Source organism: Cyprinodon tularosa, unplaced genomic scaffold (genome assembly GCF_016077235.1).
Source record: "Cyprinodon tularosa strain WSP-4 unplaced genomic scaffold, ASM1607723v1 ctg333, whole genome shotgun sequence".
Classification (NCBI taxonomy): Eukaryota; Metazoa; Chordata; class Actinopteri; order Cyprinodontiformes; family Cyprinodontidae; genus Cyprinodon; species Cyprinodon tularosa.
This window is the reverse complement of record NW_024039045.1, coordinates 69,084-88,084: the sequence shown is the minus strand read 5'-3', so window position 1 is coordinate 88,084 and position 19,001 is coordinate 69,084. Positions and strand designations below refer to the sequence as shown.

Below are 19,001 nucleotides of genomic sequence, written 5' to 3'. Positions count from 1 at the left end.
CATGTAAAGAAATTTTAAAAGGGGATAAATATGTATGCAAAGCACTGCAGTCCCTTAGAAAGACCTAATGCAGCAGTACACTGTTCACCTTTTATCAAGGTAATGTTCTTTAGAGCACTATCAGTCGTTAGCTTCTCTTTCTTATTCTGGCAAGAATATGAAGTAAAAAACACATCAATTAGTTTAATTGTTGGAAAAAAAGGTGAGGATGAGCTGGTTGGATATTAGTCTCTTTCATTCTAGGAATGAGTTTACGCACTAGGGGCAGAAGGCTCCAAACCCCACTGTGGACAGATGGGCTGATGAGAGTGGGAAGGAGAAGATCAGAGGGTTCAGGGCAGAGGAAAAACACAGAGGAGGAAGAAGGTGAAGCGTTTTGAAACTTTAGAGCATTAGAAGGAAGGTATCTGGGTGACCAATCGGAGCCAATAATCCTCCAGCATGAATGAGTGTCTGATATATAGGGACGGAATATTTTCTCAGACATGTTTTGACTTTTTCATCTTATGACGGTAAAACGTTGTTTAAGCTGCACACACACATGTATATGTCATGTTTTTACTACAAATTTTGGATCAAATTTCTCCTGCACTCATCTCTTCAAACTCAGAGCTGGTTAAAGTTCTTATTTGTATCATATTGTTTATACATCACATAACTCCTGCAGAAATGAATAAACCACCAATAAACCTAAAGTGCTGTTTTTTCCAAAGGTCTCAATTTTTTTTCTTTCGATATAATTCCGTTATCTAGCTTTCTTCTGACTGAAGAAAGCTCCTGAACTTGTGATGCACCAGACTTACATTAACACGTAGTAGACAGTAAAATGGTCATTTTTAACATGCAGATGAGAAATCTGCTTGATTTGTATTGAAAGAACGGAGCTTTTTAGGGCAACATTTGATTTTAGCAAATGTTTAGCGCTTTCTATCAATGCATACTAATCAGGTGCAGCTGAGCGTTCCTCCTCTCTGAGGCATCGGTGGTGCTGAGAAGCCTGCAAGAGCTTCACTAATCAGCAGCAGACAATTAACCCAAATGCATTCAGTGACAGAGGAAGGAGGGAACAAAGTGAAACAAGGAGAAAAAAAGTGAAAGCGTTACGGGTGGGGTGCTGAGGAGGAGTGGAACAGTAGTGGCTGTTCATCAGTAGTTTCATTTCACTCATAGCTCTTTCCCTCCTTCTTTTAGGCTCCAATCGCTCGGAGCTAAGACTTCCTCTGCACTCCAAACGAGCAAACTTGTGTGTGAATGAGTGTCTTTGTGTGAGCATAATGTTCTGCGACACACAACCAGAGGAGCTGCAGCGTATTAGTGGGGCTAATTTAGCTTCGCTGTCAAGGCAACTGTACAGGGAACGGCATGCTGCAGACTCCCACTTTTCTTTTCAAGATTTTCTCCAATTATCGTTTCTTAAGATGTCCTTTTCATGTGCTGGATGATCTTATATTTCATCTCTGTCTTTTAATATGAAAAAGCATGAAAGAAATTGAATACCATTTTGAGAATACCCACAACCACTGGGCCCCGTTCAGCAACAAACACTGCCGACAGCTCTGTGACATGACTCAGGCATCCTCAGTATGTTGGCTCAGCTACAGAAGGCCTGGTCACTTTTTCCACTTCTCTAAAACTAGCTTGTTAAGACTTGCCAGGAACTTCTTTTGTAATATTCCTTGAAGAAACTACATTTTTTTATTAACTGTGATGGTATTCCCATAATAGAACCATAGTCTATATATAGATATATATACTGAAGTCATTTGATCAGCTCACCAAATTCAGTTTGAGGTATATTTCAGGTACTAGAGAGTCTTTGAGACAAAACTGCAATGTATAAAAAAAATAGACAAAGATAAGCAAACAGCAATTGCATTAAAATATCACTTCTCTTTTAATGTAACCAGCCACATTCCTCTGCAGAATCAAGAAGAATCAAAAGAAATTCAAGAAGTGATCAGAAACAATTTCATTAACACCTTTTCATCTGTGACGGATATGAAGACATTTATGTGGCTTTGGGGCTCCACTGATCCAATGGGAGAGGAAATATCCATAAGGGGAAAAAAACTGAATGTTGGTGATCTTCCTTAGAAGTGGCCGGCCTACCAGAATTATTCCAAGAGCTCATCCACGACTCATCCAGGAGGTCACAAAAACAGCCTGACAATCTTCTAAAGCCAAGCAGGCCTCGCTTGCCTCAGTTTGAGGTATTGTGGAGGATTTTCGCAAATCTTTTAAAAGACCCAACTTCTCCACTTAAAAAAAAAAATGCATCTGAGAGAGAGTGCACAAGCCCATTTCTACTCGTGCATGCTCTGTTTAAAAGTTGCTGTTTTCATAGCTCGTACAAGCTTACTGTGTCCGAATGCTCTAACCCCTAAATCCCTCAATCACTATAAAGAGCGGGGACTATATAGTGGACTTAGTTAACTTACTTTCGGACAGATGATCACTGCTTTTTGCTCCCCATTGGACACTTAACTCTTTGCTCCTCATTGGACACTTAACTTTAGCACTTTGAGATTTTTCTTAATGAAAAGTGCGGTACAAAATTGGATTTATTATTATTATTATTATTATTAACTCCTCCTCCACTACGCAGTGGCTGCGCCATCTTTTTTATTAGTCGCAGCTGTCGGGTAGCAACAGGCTATGGCGACAGCAGGCCGCTCGCTCTCTGCTCAAAGCATTCTGGGATATATCTGCCTCTTCTGAGGCCTTTCTTTTTACACTTTATAGACGCTTTTTCTCTTACGACCATCGGCCATTTTCAAAGAACTGCAGTGAGAAAGGTGAGCTTCAATAACTGTCTGAAACCGTAGCTCACCACATATATACGCCTGAAAATGCTCTTGCACAGAAAAAGATAGCAAACTGGACAAACATGTAGGACGGCCTTACGTAAAGATATCACCAGAATGATTGACAATTAGGAGGACCACTTAAGATGATCCAGCCGGAAATAAGAGATTGGCCTCTGTACCGTGTTTCTGACTCAACAAGAAGAATAAGACTTGCTTATAGTTTTAAGCCAAAAACTGCCGCTAATGAAAAAGATCTCAATGACCAATCTTTTTTAGATGCACAGGTCCCCTTCTAAATTGCTTACAAATAATAAGGTTTAACAGCTGCCTTGTTAAAATTTAGGCTTTCATCCTGTTGAAATGTTGTTATATGATTTTTTAAATGTGTTCAAAACCTAGGACGTGACAGAATTAAAACAGTTCTTCAAAGAAGAATGGTACAGAATTCCTCCACCCTGATTTAAAAGACTAATTGCCAGTTATTGCAAATAGCAAGGGTGACATGACTAGTTATGGAGTATTAGGATATAGTATTAGGATAGCTACCTTTATGCATCCTATTAAGACATGCTTGATAACCTGAGTGTGAAATAAAAGGCAGATATAGAAGGGATCTGTGGGGTAAATACTAACTTTTCACCAGATTTAATAAGTTCTAACTTTTTCTTTAGAGCAAAATGCTTGCTTCATCATCTGCATAACTAATTCCCGTTCAGACCTGTACTGATTACGTAAAGCTGGAAAACGTTCAGGTTTTAGTTCTTTTTGAAGGATCCTCTCTTTTAACTGCCTCTTCTGTCATGGGAACTGGAGAGCTACTTGTCTCTCACACAGCTTCCGCTGCTGGAACAACGTGGCATAGAATAAGTCCTATTAAAACCCCCAGAGAGTGAGAGACAGGTTGTGGCTCCCACTGCTTTAACATGGGGCTGGTCCAAAGGACCACAGGCTTTAAAGAAAGCCACTGCCCTAATCCGCCTTATGTAATGCTACTGGGGTACAACAAGGTTAGGAGATTTGTATGGCTCTCAGTGGTCCCACCATCACTGGTGAGCTGCATGCATTTAGATACCAGATTGTACAGCCGTTTCCTGATGCTACTACTGATGAGATTTGGCATATTTCTATTCCCTCATCTTCAATTAGTCACTAGTGAAAAATATTGTAATAAGAAGGGCAGATAGATGATTTAGAGCGAGACATTTTTTTTTATTATTATTAGCCCCATTGGCGCCAATCAATTAAAAATATATATTTTTGCTGTACCATAGTACAAAAATGTTGTTGTTTGACAATCAAATCACTTCCTTGAATAAATCAATAGGATTTAAGGTGTATATCTTAAATGTTAGTTGCTTTTTTCAATATTTCTCCAGCTAGTCTCCCATCGTGGAGGCAGACATCTTTAAGTTACGGCAGCACAGAGCAGACAAACTAGTGACTGTGGAGATCACCATTACAAGTTAGGCCGCAGTCACGTTGCAATGAAAAAAAGATATAAAAATAAGTAAAAATGTATCAAATTAATTGTATCTATCCTTAATTTGAGTAGGTAAATAAGATGATCTGCCAATTGAATATATTTTTTTTAACTCTTACAATAAGATATTTAGATAATATGCACTTGAAATTTTTTTTTCCTTATTTCAAGTGTTAATTGTCATGTTCCATTGGCAAAGTGTCTTACTTACCTCCTCAATTTGGAAAAAAAAATGACTTATTTAGATTATTTTCTTTTTGCATTCCTGTTATGAAGACGACCGGGGTTGTGGGGTGGCTCGTGTTGCTGCAGTCTGATCATTAGATGTCGCTGAAATTTACACACTGTGGCTTTAAACACATTTCACATGTAAGGCTGCTACAGTCTTTTTGTATGTTGCCCAGCCCTTTGAGCAAATAGATGAATTTTATTACTTCGTTTCTGAAATTTACACTGGAAAAACGATCTAGAAATAAGTAAAAAGTTCTGAAATTGAATATTTAGCCTTAATTTGAGTAGGTAAATAAGAAGATTTGAAAATCAAATGAGATATTTTACTCTTAAAATGATATAGTTAGATTATATGCACTTGAAACAAGACAATACAATGTTTCTTTTCTTTTTTTCTTATTTTAAATGAAAATTGTGTTGTTCCATTGGCGAAGTGTCTCAATTACCTCCTCAATTCAAGAAAGATTGCACTTATTTTAAGAAAAAAATGACTTATTTAGATTTGAGTTTTTTGCAGTGTAGAAATAAATTGGCAAAAAAATACAGTATAAAAGACCCAAAGAGGCTGAGATGAAACTCAAGTCTCCTTAATTCAATAGTTGTCAGAACCATTTAAGACTCATTCAGTCTGATTTCCCAGGTGGCAGGAAGATTTGATGTACTTGGAGCCAAAAAAATAATGGATAAGAGAAAAACTGTAAGACAGCTGCAAAATGAGGCAGTTTGACAGGTAGAAAGTGAGTGTGACAAAGCAGTAGAGAAGTGTCTACCCTTACTACCCTGCTGTTGAAATATGCTGAGCAGAGACGGAAAGAAAGACAAGAATCAGGAAATTGCTGCATGATGTAGAGAAATGGAGGTAGACAAGCTGTTGCGGCAGGAATGCTTCAACCAGTGGACCAAGGAATGCTGACAACTTCCATATTTTATCTATTCCTCAGCACAGGTACGTTTTTCCACAAACTTATCAGAAAAATAAGTGAATCACACCATCCATTCCTACATAGATTATGTTCCTCTGCCTCAGGAGTAAACCCCACTCTGCAGGTGAAACTCTCCAGCTTTTTCTAAGTAAACTGAAACCAGATTCTGCAATTTTAGGGTCATGATCCATAACGAATGACTTGATTTCTTACCTTGAACAGATCAGAGCAGCATCTAACAATCTTTCTCCTGCTCCATTCCACCTTCACTGGTTGAACAAACTTCCTAGAAGCCATCATAACCACATTATCTCTAAAAACCAAAGGATGTGAACAAAGTGACTTCAATTCTATCAGTGAAGATCAAAAACAGCACTAGCAATAAAGGGAAGGTCTGACAGAGTCCTAAAAGCATCAGAAACAAACTCCTCTTTGTCTTCAGAAAGCTAACAATCTGTTTACTGTTTACTCTTGAATACAAGCATTGGATATTCCTTTAACACATCCTTTGTCCCACCATAGCAGCACAGTCACGCTCCCCATGACTTTGCTTTAGCATTTAGCTACAAAACACAGTAAATCTTCCTACCGATACTAGGAAGTGTGATCCTTCTCTAACAGAAACATACCTGCTGATTGCAAGCACTGGAAAAATTATCTAGAAATGAGTAACAAAGTCTTAAATTAAGTGTATTTACCCTTAATTTGAGTAGGTAAAAGAGATAGTTTGCCGATGGAATTAGTATTTTTACTCTTAAAACAAGATAATTAGATGAAATAAAATAATAATTAATAATAAATAAATAAAAATGTTAGAACTGTAAATTTACAGTCATTTTTACTATTTTTCAAGGCTGCACTTAAAAAAAAAGGAAATTGTCCAGAGAGCTGTTCCAAACGAAATTTCTTTTTGTTCTACACTTGTGTAAACAAAATGACAAAGTAAAATCTATCTAAGTTTAATTCTAAAGAAATGCACTTGAAATAAGACAATTCAATTGTGTTTTCTCAATTTAAATGTAAATTATCTTGTTCCATTGGCAAAATGTCTGTTTTTTTCCTCCTAAATCCAATAACAAATGCATTTATATTAAGAAAAAAAAGACTTATTTAGATTTTGATTTTTTCCAGTGTACAGCACCTCCAGAGGAATGTATTCTTGTATTGTTATTGTATGTAAGTGTTAAAAACCTACATTAGTTCCTGATAAATTGCCCGTTTACAGTCAGCGGGCACCTCAGGTAGATAGATGCCATTGCTCAGGCATAATTTACGCTGAAGTGCTCCTGCAAAGTACCAATATGATGAAAGTGTCTTCTGCAAGCACGGTGGGGAAATTAAACTTCCTAAAAAGACTCAAACACAAAGATGAAGGGAAACCTACTGTTTGTGTATGGATGGGGGGGGGGGGGGGGGGGGGGGGGGGGGCGGCGGTGGGGCGGTGGGGGGGGGAAGCTGTCATGCATGCAAAGAGGATGTGAAAAGGTTACAGATACACAATCCGCTGTTATGTTCAAGTTGGGGACGGTTAACTTAAGTCAAATATCTGCTAGAAGCCTGTTAATGATTGCAGAATATCCTGCGCCTGTTTCACTACCTTTTACCCACTTCCTGTAAAAAAGGAGACCATTCAGAAGCTTTATAGGGACCTTTGAGCTATTATTTTTTTCTTTAAAATATATACCATAATGATTTGGTCTAAAAGTAAAGTTTGCATTAGTTTGTCTCTCTAAATATTCTGATGAGCAAAAAAAAACATGTAAAACATGGTAATGTCAGTAAAGCAACCTGGGATGATTTGTTAATGTTGACCCCTGGACACTTTATTTTTCAGGTTTTTGTTGTTTTCAGTAAGTAGTGTTGTAGATGTGTTATTGATATGTGATGTGTGAATTGATCTTTAAATTCAAATTTTAAGACTTTTATTTTTTGCTAACATTCAACCAGTCAAACAGACTTGTAATAATAGACAATGGCACATTTATATAATTGTTTTGTTTATTATAATTATCTTCCTGTCAGAAAATAAACTACAAGAAAGTAAGAATTTCAAAGTTCTTTATTGGCCATTTTTGATCCTTCTGGTATCCATGTACACCAAGATTTAAAAAGAAAAACTTGCTGAAAAACACTATGCTTCTTGTGACATTATTCCCACAGCTTTATGAAGTTGGATGGATTAAATAGTTTAGCACTGCAGGTCAGCTGGCTGATAGAAGGTTTCTGATTTTCTGCTTGGCTTTTATGAAAAGATTTCAGCTTAACAACATAATAATTTATTCTATATATTAAAATCGAAAAAATCAAAAGATGTGGTTATACAAACATAACAACAGATATGGTTAATCTTTTCAGCAGCTCCAGAAATAAAAGATGAAGCTTTTCTATGTTTAAAGGTACACTAGCAAACTTTAAATACCCTCAAATTACACAGAACTACACCGATCTCAAAGTGAACTTTAGATATGTTTTTTTGAGTGGGAGAAATATTATTTTTAAACAATAAGCCTGGTGGGTGCAGGTGTTTTATCATTTCACTGTCACTGTTTTTGCTCCTGCATTTGCGCATCGAATCCGTGAGTAGGATCAAAGAAAGGTCATACTGAATGCTCTGCTTGGGCTTTTCCCTTTTAATCGCTGCAATTGTTTCCATGTATGATTCATTTCTCCTTTTCACTGTCTGGAGTTGATGGATAATTATCTCTCTGTATCATACTTGGTCAAAATGTAAACAGCATCATAATAAACTGTAGTAGTGGGAATAAAAAATAACCTGATGTCAAAGAAAAGTAGGTGGCTTAAAGGTATAGTGGAGGATTTATGTGAATTCTTGAAAAGACCTATCCTCTCCACTTTAAAGAAAAAATGCACATGCACAACCCTGTACCCACTCCTGTGGACCACCTATTAAACGCACCTATTAAATGCAAGAGCATGCACAAGCCTCGTGCATGCTCTGTTTAAAAGTTGCTGTTTTCATCGCTCATACAGGCTTACTTTCCAAAAGATTTGCAGTTTTTCCACGATGTCAGACTCACCACCGGTGAGTGAAAATAGTGACGAGCCCGTAGGACGGCCTTAAGTAAACATATCACCAGAATAATTGATAATAAGTAGGACCACTTACCTTTAAATATCTACCCTGCTGATGACAAATAGGCTGCTTATTTTTAACATGTAATCAACTCCATGGTGTTTGACTCACTTTTGCAGGATCGATGCTAATCAACCATCTTTTTGAGGAAAAACAAGAAATGGCTTGAAGGAATTACTTTGTGATATTCTTTGAGTTCTGTGTATATCAAGAAAAATAAGTATTTCTTGTTGCAAAAAAAATCTGCTTTATAAACTAATGCAGGGTTATATTAAATCCTAGTGTTTTACATTATTTAAAGATCTTTCTGCTTAAATTGCAACTGTTGCCTGACTTCTTATATAAACAATTTAATGGCTGTTTACAGATAAGGATCTGATGTAAATCATCATCTAAGTATGTGGATCTATCATGTATGTAACAGGAAACCTTCAGTTCTTTCTGATTAAAGAGAAAGAACACAGCATACCATTAGGTTAGGGATTCAACCACAACTTAGCAATTTAAAGACAACCACTCCACCACCAAACATTAACAATTTACCATAAGGGAAGAAAAACTTTTGAAATTGCAGTTGTCAATCTTCCATCAGTGTAGAGCGGCTGAAGTTTTGAAGCTAACAAAACATAAAGTATCTAACTGTAATTACATAAGCCACAAACCCAATAAAATGAGCCTGAGTGAGGAATTTAACCATCCTAATAAAGTTTAACTGAAGTTTCTGTTGCTTTCTCATGCTAGAAGCCCATCTATTTACTTAAAAATAAACAATTCTTATCCAAAATTAGTGTTATCCGTTCCATTGTAACATGCCTGATGTTAAATATAAGTAAAATCATAAACCTCATAGGGGCTCCTCAGTTTCTCTTTATTGTGCCTGCTGGCAGATTTGGCAGGTTTACTGGTTGACCTCCAAGTGAGAGCGCGCCTACAGAAACCATATCAAGCTGCAGCTTTAAAAACAGCCAGATCACGGGGATATTTTTAATCCAACCTCTAACTGTAGCTGTAAGGGAAACTCTGATCTGTGCTGATGAACCAGTGGAAGGTAATAAACTAAAGATGGATTTAGCTTGACTGCCTTGTTTTAGTCCACAGTGGCATTGTGGGTAATTATAAAGTCCAATGTTTGTCTCATCGGCCATAGTTACACAAAAACAACACCTCTGTGTTTGCAGCTCAAGTCTACAGACATAAACGCAAAGGTATACAAGCAGCTCTGTGTGCTAACATGGAGTTAATCAAGAATGACTGCACTGTAAACACATACACACATATTTACAGATGTGGCTGTAAACAATAATTCTCCTCTACAGCCGACAGAAAACAAACCGTCTCCTTAATGAAATGTGTTAGCAGAGTGTGATCTGTAACATCCCAATCCCAGTAGCTCTCCAGTTTGTGTGGAAACGTTTTCTGTCCTGCATTTCTCACGCTGCTGTAGACACATTTGTGAATGCTGCAGAGGACTTTAAAACCTGAGACCGCATGCCTGAAGAGAGGCCTATAGCAGCAGGCTGGGGGACATATCAGAGCTGCAGTGAACTAGTCAGAAGTGCTGTTTTAATTTCTTCGTGACTAGACGTCAGTTTGGCAAAGACACAATGGTGTTATTTATCCAACAGAGTTCTTGTCTTCCAACTGGTGCCTATTCTATTATACTTGACTAGTTTTTGATGCATAGAGAAATCAACCAATGAAGGAAACAGGTCAATTTTCAGCTCGATTGTCCCCAAACAGTTCTGTAGGAAACTCAGAAATCATTGACCGTAAAAAGAGGAACCAGGTAGAGGTAATCCAATCCAATCCAATCCAATTGTATTTGTTAAGCACTTAAAAAACAACCACAGCTGAGCAAAGTGCTGTACAGAATAAATAAATAAATAAAACATAGAAAAAAAGGGTAACAAGAACTATGTTACTAAGGAAAAAAGAACAGTGTTAGCTATGTTTAGGATCAATGAGGTGTTTGAGAATGAAGTGAGTAGAAGCAGAAAAAGATTTAAAAAGAACTGTCTGCTGTTAATTAAAGCTGCAAGAGAACAAGAGAGAGTTTACCCTTCAGCAGACAACAGGAAGGCAGCAAATTTTACAACAAAAGTGCCTTTGTTCAACCCTTTGAGATTAAAATCTCTGTTATTGAGCATGCATAAGACGATTTCCGCTTTTTAAAATATATTTTCGAATAAAAAGATCTAGAATTGTTTCAATACATAGACGGAGGCTGCTGCTAACATAAGTGACCATTTTAACTGTTTACACTGTAATTATCTTGAAAGGGCAAAACATTTCTTTTTTTCTAGAAAGGCAGCGGAGAATTTGGTTTTAAAATATTATGGATTAGTTCTTATGGATTAATTATAGAGTGGATATCAGTTTTGTCAAGCTTTACAAAAAGCAACAAATCTCTGAACAGTGCAGCTCTGTTATTTGAGTTTTAAAGGGGAACACCATTTTTTTTTACATTGGGCCCTCGATTTTATGTTATTACATCATGTTCTACTCACCCATATGAGTTTTGTGTCATTTGGAGTCCTTCTGAAGATATTCGGTTTTGTAATCCAAGTAACGTCTTCCTATGGGCAGATGACTTGAAGGCACAAACTAAACTGTTCATAATTTATTCTTTATGGTACGCCAACATTCATAACATGTAGGTGAATCACTGTCCCCCAGACATCCGCGGTTATATTTTTTATATTTATATATTTTTTTAAAACAAAGCGGTACGTGTGTGCTGAGCCCCCTCCTCTTCTGCCTCCACACCCACGATTGCAGACCGATCCACAACCACAACCGGATCATCAAGTACGCGGACGATACCGCTGTGGTCGGTCTCATCTCCAGGGGCGACGAGGCCGCCTACAGAGAGGAGGTCCTGAAGCTGGCTGATTGGTGCTCAGAGAACAATCTGAATCTGAACACCAAGAAAACCAACGAGCTCATCATAGACTTCAGGAGGCACAGCCCTGAGCCAGCTCCCCTCTTCATCAACGGCGAGCAGGTGGAGAGGGTTCACAGCGTCAAATACCTCGGCGTCCACATCTCTGACCGCATCACCTGATCAGAGAACATCACCACCATCATCAAGAAGGCCCGGCAAAGGTTACACTTCCTGAGAATCCTCAGAAGGTATAACCTCAACTCCGATCTGCTGCTGGCCTTCTACCGCTCCTCCATCGAGAGCTTGCTGACCTACTGCATCATAGTATGGTTCGGCAGCTCCACCGCTGCCGACAGGGAGAGGCTGCAGAGGGTGATAAAGGCAGCGCAGAGGATTATCGGTCGCCCTCTCCCCTCCCTGGCAGACATTTACTCCACCCGGTGCCTCAGCAGAGCCAGGGCCATCTCCAAGGACAGCTCCCACCCTGGCTCCACCCTGTTTGACCTGTTGCCCTCTGGAAGGCACTACAGGCAAATGAGGATCAGGACAAACAGACTCAAAAACAGTTTCTTCCCCCAAGCCATTGCCGCCCTTAACTCCGACCTGCACTGACGGACACTTTTCACCTGGTTTGCATTATTCCCCAAGCCATTGCCCCCCCTCAACTCCGACCTGCACTGTCGGTCACTTTACACCTGTTTTGCACTACCCCCCCCCCCCCCCCCCCCCCCCCCCCCCCACAATCTGTGCCAGTACTGTTTACATTTCCTTTTCACTGTTTACATTTCCTTTTCACTGTTTACATTTCCTTTTAATATATTTATATATATTTTTTGTAACTGTTTACATTTCCTTTTCCTTTTAATATATTTATATATTTTTTATATATTTTTTATTTTTATTTCACGGTAGCTGTTATGGAAGTCCCAAATCTCATTGTATCTGTCACAGAATATAATGACAATAAAGGCTTTTTGACTTTTGATGTTATGAATGCTGGCGTACCATAAAGAATAAATTATGAACAGTTTAGTTTGTGTCTGCAAGTTGTTGCCCATAGGAAGACGTTACTTGGATTACAAAACCGAATATCTTCAGAACGCCTCCAAATGACACAAAACTCATATGGGTGACTAGAACATGGTGTAATAACATAAAATCAAGGGGCCAATGTAAAACAATATAGTGTTCCCCTTTAATGCTCCCCAGCATTATATTGCTATTACAGTCCTGTTTGTCTCACCAAACTTTATTAATAAGCTGCGTTTTTTAAAACCATGAACTGTACAATTAAAATAATTCAGTGGTAATTTATCTGGCTTTCTAAAGACCATGTGCATAACAACATAAATTTGCATTTTGACTTAGAAAGTGAGCCAAATATCCAGACCCAGCCTTTTAAGAACAGGGTCACAACCCAAAATAAGTAAGCATATGGTCTGTTATCACCAAGAAGGGATTAACACAATTAAAATGTGAAGACAATGGTAAATGTTCCAGTTTTCCCACAGATTAGTCCTTTATTTCGTCTACACTGACGTCTATTACTGACTGGTTTTTATTGTTTAAACCTCTAAGATGTCCCAACAGCAAAGTTCCAGTCAACAGGTGTGAGTTAATAAATAAGTTATTAGAAATTATTTAAATAAACAGTTCTTCAGAACTGATTAAAAATTCACATTTAATTTTTATTTGAGGTCAAAAAGCTCAGACATGCAGAGAACACTAACAGGGTGCATTTACTGTGGGTTAAAAGCATGTATAATTACCAAACAGAGAACCCTGCAGTCAGCTGAATCCTCAGATCAACCGTCTGTTAAGTCACGTGACTCCATGACATAAAAATGGCACGTGCTTTGAATTACTGGTAACTTGACAGGATCGTAAATGAATGAAGAATGAATGCAGGTCGATTAAGTGGAGAGTGTTTCTATTGATTTTGGCAATAATCGCAGCATGGCTGTCATTTTCTCCCCCCCTCCTCCTTACTGACCTTGGCGGACTTTCGGGCTCCCAGTAGCGGCAGAACAGGTGCAGTCCGTCGGCGTTGACGATGTGCCGCAGCTCGGTGTAAGGGACTCCCTGCGGGCTTCGCCGCGGAGCATCTCCCGGCTCTGGCATGGAGGGCTGGTCTGCAACACAGACACGAAGCAGCGATGACAGCACGTCGCTGCCGCCGTAGAGGTAGCAGCTGAAGGCGGCGACCAGCAGACATGCTGCGGTAGTCAAGGCGTTCATCTTTTAGTGTTTTAGGAAATTGTTTTGATGTCCTCTCTTTATCGCGCGAGGCTGTGAGCGTGGTGTTACGCGGTATTTGGTGGTCAGTCTGTATCTAACGCGGAGCTGCGCGCGCTCAAACAACACACACACACGGACAGGCGCGCGCACAGAGGCGATGTTGTCATGGATGTTACGTCACAGGACCATATGGTCTGTTCACTGCAAACTGGCTCTGCATGTCTCCCAATCTCTCTTTACACTGCCCTATTTCTAATCCGGTTTAAAATCATTCTATAAACTGCTTTGTGCATCATCCATACTGCGCACATACAGATGCATGACTTAGAAATTAATTATTTTTGTACAACAGAATTTTAATGTATGCATTTCAGGTCACAAAATTTTAATTTATTGTAAATATTCAACTTTTTTTAGTCTTCACTTATTCAACAATACATCTACCTTATTCTTTCAGGTGAAACTGGGTGGAGTGGGACAGTACAATCCTAAACTCAATGTTTGTATTTACAATAAATAGAGACAGATATGGGCGCAACTATCTATATAAGATAAACAAACCTACTTGTCTTTCTTGTTAAGTGACCTGACAGGAAGGAAGCGCCCCATTTTCCTTATAAGGTCAGCGTTTCGAGGAATTGATTTCTTTCATTCCGGGCACAGAAAGCCCCCAATCATCTTTATAATTTTTTGTCAGCCAACGCATTTTAAAGCAAGTCTAGTCTGAATTGGATCTTGCGCTCACAGTTCTATGTTTGCATCTTTGCGCATACCCCACCTTGGAGGGGGGGGCGGCATGTGCTTTGAGGTTTTATTTGTTTACTGAGGAGACTCTAACGGGAAAATGCTGTTCTGTTGGCATGCGTGCGTAAAACCTCGCGTTTGTTTACTGCTGGGGTCCTAAGTCCCCAACCCAAAGGCTTGGTGGAGGTCTCGTGGTGCACTGAACAGGAGCTGAAGCGCAAAAATGACTATTCTTCAGGTGACTTGACATTTAAACCTTGCGTTAATCAATAAACCGAACCGCTGAACATATGGCCCCCTGTGCATAATAGGAGCAGTGGGTGTAATGTGCGCTTTGGCAACATCAGCATCATTGTCTTCATGATATAAAGGCACACAAATCCTAGAAATATGTGCAAATCTTTAACTTAGACCGAAAAGGCTGTTCGCGCTGGTGACTCTGTCCCAAAGACGCGCGCTGAACGCGTACAGGGTGAATTGTTATACGAATATTAATGGATAATGAAGATCAACCAACCTGCAAAAGGAGCGTCTGCAGCGAAGTTTCAGCACCAATGTAGGTGTCTCCCTGCTGTTTCTCAATCGCTGTTTCTCGCGCACTTCTTTTGCCTCCAGTAAAGAAAGCAGTGAGCGACGCGAGCGGGGGAAACTAAATAACTGTTCCTACACACATCCTTTCCTCGCAGCTCTCTTTCTCAGAAACGCACACATACAGATTTCCCCAGAGGCAGAGATGCAGTTCCTCTGTCCCTCCCTCAGTTTAGTCTCATTTACAGTTTAGGAGGACGCAGCATGCTTGCGCCCACATGGTTCCCATTTGTGCACACCAGGCGCATATTATGCGTTTAATAATTGTCATGCCTGTCTCTCTCTCTCTGCTGTTACCCCACATTCTTTAAAGAGAGTTTACCTTATGAGGGAGTTATTTTTTTCTTGTTTTTTTTTGCAATAATCTGAAGCAAGAAACTGTTTGGCTTATGCAACCTTTGGTTGTTTTTGTTTTGGTAAGGTTTTTATTTTGGTCACATTTGTAGATATCTCTTTATCTCACAATTTAGGTTTTCTCATTTAACTTTACAAAATCTTCAAAGGTTAACAGAACAGAATATTGAGGAGCAGCACAAGGACAACAGAATGCCTGTACTAAGCATATAAAGCAAAAATAAATATAAGAATAAATAACAAATAGTAATAAGTGTGTTATTCTTGAATAATAAATAGTTTTTACTCATTAAGCAGGAAAAGAGAAATCTAATAGTATGAAGGTTTCAAAATGAACCTTCAAAAAGATTCAAAATTCTGCATTTTGTTAAGTGGCAGTTCTAGACTGAATTTACCAGGGGCCCAAGGGTAGGGCCAGGGTTTTTTCATGGGGGGAACAGAAAAAAAAGAAAGGTACAACAAAACAGGGCGAATTCATCGTTTATTGCCTCCAAGGAACCAAAGACCCATTTGCAGCCCTGGAAACCTGTTGAAGCTGAATAAATCCCCTTGAAACTAAAAGCGCAACAACTTTATTTATATCATTGATAAAATCAAACAGTTAGTATAAAATATTTTATTGGTCCAAGGTTCCAAAACATATAAAGGGGCCATGACTAATTCTACTGACCCTTTTCGCCCCAGTCTAGAATCACCCATGATTTTAAATATTGATAGTGGTCAGTATCCTTTATCAATAAAGGGAGCAATGTCTGCCCTCAGTGATACTAAATAACATAGATGGAAACACTATATAAGATGCTAAAAAAAAAGTAAAATTGGTTGTCGTTAAAATTTACTTAAAGTTCTCAAAGTTTTGTAGTTTGTTTCATCCATGTAAAATATTTCAAATCAATCAGCTGAGGATCCAGAAGAAACAACATTGTTCAGGATTTTAGATGTTGTGAAACAACAGATTTCATGTTGGTTTTTTGGTTTTATTCTAAATTTTGGAACAAATGAAACGTCAAACCTTATTTCAAAGAGAATATTTTCTTGAATATCATATGATAAACTAGGTCTGTTTTTTTTATGTTTTAATTTAGTATAGACTGAATTTATGTTTGCAGGGTCTACTTTTCTCCAAAATGTGGAAAACTGAAATTACTTAATAGCCAACCTTATTTTTTTTTACAGCAAGGATTACAAGTATTCTCCCTATGATATCCTGCGTTTTTCTTTTAATTGTTAGTATTCAATGATATATAAACTATCACATATCTGCACCAGAGAAAAGAAAAACCTGTTAAATTCCTCCAAACACTCATTATCACTAAACCTATAACTGCTTTCTGTTGTTCTTAGGTCCTCCTCCAGGTTAATTGGATCTTCACATCCATTTGTAGATGTGTACCAGAGCTAAGAACTAAGAGCTAAAAGAAAACCAGGGAAAATACAATGAATCATTTAGTGATACCTGATCAGTGGAGGTCCTCTTGTAAATGGTACGTGGAGCAACCCTTGACATGTTTGTTAGTAGCTTTTTGTCTGATATGCAGAATCACACAGAAAACCAGTGGATTTTAGAGTTTTATTTACAAAATGCAACAAAAATCTGGAAGCAGAGAACTGCAGGAAGTCAGCTGAACTTTCTGATTGCTCTGAAGGGAGAAAGCCGGCTAATCAGGAGGGAGTTGGTTAATGACAACTGATTGATTTTCTTAGTTAAGAGATGCAGGGAAGGTAGCATGGATCTGTAGAGGTTTGTTTCAGTGGGTTTTGCAGGCTGTACCCCAGAGGTCCAAGAGAAGACTGAGAACTGCTGCATACAGGTAAGACCTTTTCTATGAAGATAGGAAATGAACTGAGGTCCACTGGTTGCCTGGAACAATTACACACCTCTCTAGATTAGAAGGGATTCACAAAAAGACAGATTTCAACAAGAAAGACATTCCTGGGTTAGATATTTGGCTGGAATACCATCAGGGTAAATAATCCAGTGAAGAGAGATAAGCCTACAGTACACCTCAGTTAATACGCACTTGCCCCTTTGATTGAGAAATGTTCTCAGGTGTGCAGCAACACATCAGCAAAGATCCTCTCTGTGATAGGAAGCTCACTCACACCAAAAAAACCTCAAAACCCAGGCAAACCTCACAATCCTCTTCTGTTATCCCCACATTACCAAGTACAAATCCATCCTGAGAAAAATAAAATGAAACCTCTAGAAATAAATGCAAACTGAAAAAAAGACAAAGTATTGCTCCAAATGGGCTGGATAAACTTCAGCTACAATAAAAAATCAGCACTATCCCTTTTTTAACACTAATGCGGAACTTCAACCCCACCAATTTAAATGGAACTTTAGGTTTTAATGGTCTGCATGTTTGTTTTTTTTTGTTTTTTACAGTATTCCGAGACTGTTTATGTTCGCAGATTTTTACTTATGAACAGTCTAATTACAGCAATAAAGATTTTTAACTGAAAAAAGAAACAATGCACTCCATACTCTTTAAAATAAGCATTGATATTACTCTTTGATCTATAAACAAATCATTGTTGATGACTTCAACATCATCATCCACCATCTGTACTTTTTTAGGATGACCACAGTAGAAGAGGGTGAATATTACCACTGTTTTTTGTTTGGGATGAGGGGTGTAGGGCCCAAGGCCATGCTGCTCATCGCAATAAATCTAAACCTATCTGTAGGCATGAACCCTGAGTCATATTTAAGCTGACTGTTTTATTCAACAATTGGGTTATAAAGGTTTACCAACCCATTCAGTAGCCTTAGTCCTGACAAATCTGCCATGGGTGAATAAAGATGTTTGTCATTTGTCAAAGTTTTCTGTTTAAGAATGTGCCATTGTAGGCGTTTCAAGTCCAACAAGTTTCAAGGTGGAGTCCAGATGGGAGCAGAATTGTTTTGTTTTAGAAAATCCTTCTAAAGCTGGTTTAGAGTGAAACCGTAATCTATTTAAAATCACAGATACAAGATGTTTTCTTGTGTGGTCAGCAGCAACAGCTTCCACAGTCTGAACATTTTAAATCAACCTAATTATACTGGGAGGGAGTTGAAGGTTCAAAGTGTATCTGGACAAAAATGTCAAAATAATGCATGTGTCACCTCAGTACTGCATTTGTACCTGAACCACTTTACCCTCATTGGGTAGAGCTTTCATTAATGTTCATTATTTTATCTGTACATTCAAAGACTGATCCTTTTTCTACCTGTTGTCCAAAGACAACCAACTCTTAAACTCCAAGCCAAACTGTAAGAGAGAAATATTTGAAAAACTAAATAAACCGTAATTACACACATTGAAACCAAAATATCTCCATTCCAGAATAAATAATCTTCTGAAGTTTGGTCCATTACAACAAACACTTGAAAAATTAAACAATTTTCACCTGTTAATCAAATTATAAAACCTAATATATATTAGATATTTGGGTATCTGATCTCTTAACTTAATATTCTAACTAACTGCTGAAGGGAAAAGTGCTAAAGCCAAAATAGGAAGAAGCTAATCTCTTTAATCAGTGTGTAGTAGACAGCAGTCATTCTCAGCAACTGAAAAAGCTCTTGGAAACCTTATTTCTGCTGACCTCTACTGGCTCATGTCCTACGTTTGCTGAAGTGGTTAACTCCTCACTCATCTTAAGTGGAAACAGT

At 38.4% G+C, this 19,001-nt stretch overlaps 1 protein-coding gene across 2 annotated transcripts in view; it reads right to left on the bottom strand.

Moving 5' to 3' along the window:
• mgll (monoglyceride lipase) overlaps positions 1–15,199 on the bottom strand; it is a 44,488-nt gene extending 29,289 nt beyond the window's left edge. Inside the window, exons 1-2 of one of the 2 annotated variants that reach the window (XM_038294040.1) lie at positions 14,919–15,199; positions 13,413–13,551 (exon numbers count right to left, since the gene is read on the bottom strand). In XM_038294040.1, coding sequence (XP_038149968.1) covers positions 13,413–13,540 — 128 coding nt within the window. In that variant the 5' untranslated portion in view covers positions 13,541–13,551; positions 14,919–15,199. Of the gene's footprint in view, positions 1–13,412; positions 13,788–14,918 lie in introns of those variants that run through there. The other variant, XM_038294039.1, reaches the window with a different exon arrangement.
• Between the last annotated feature and the right edge of the window lie 3,802 nt (positions 15,200–19,001).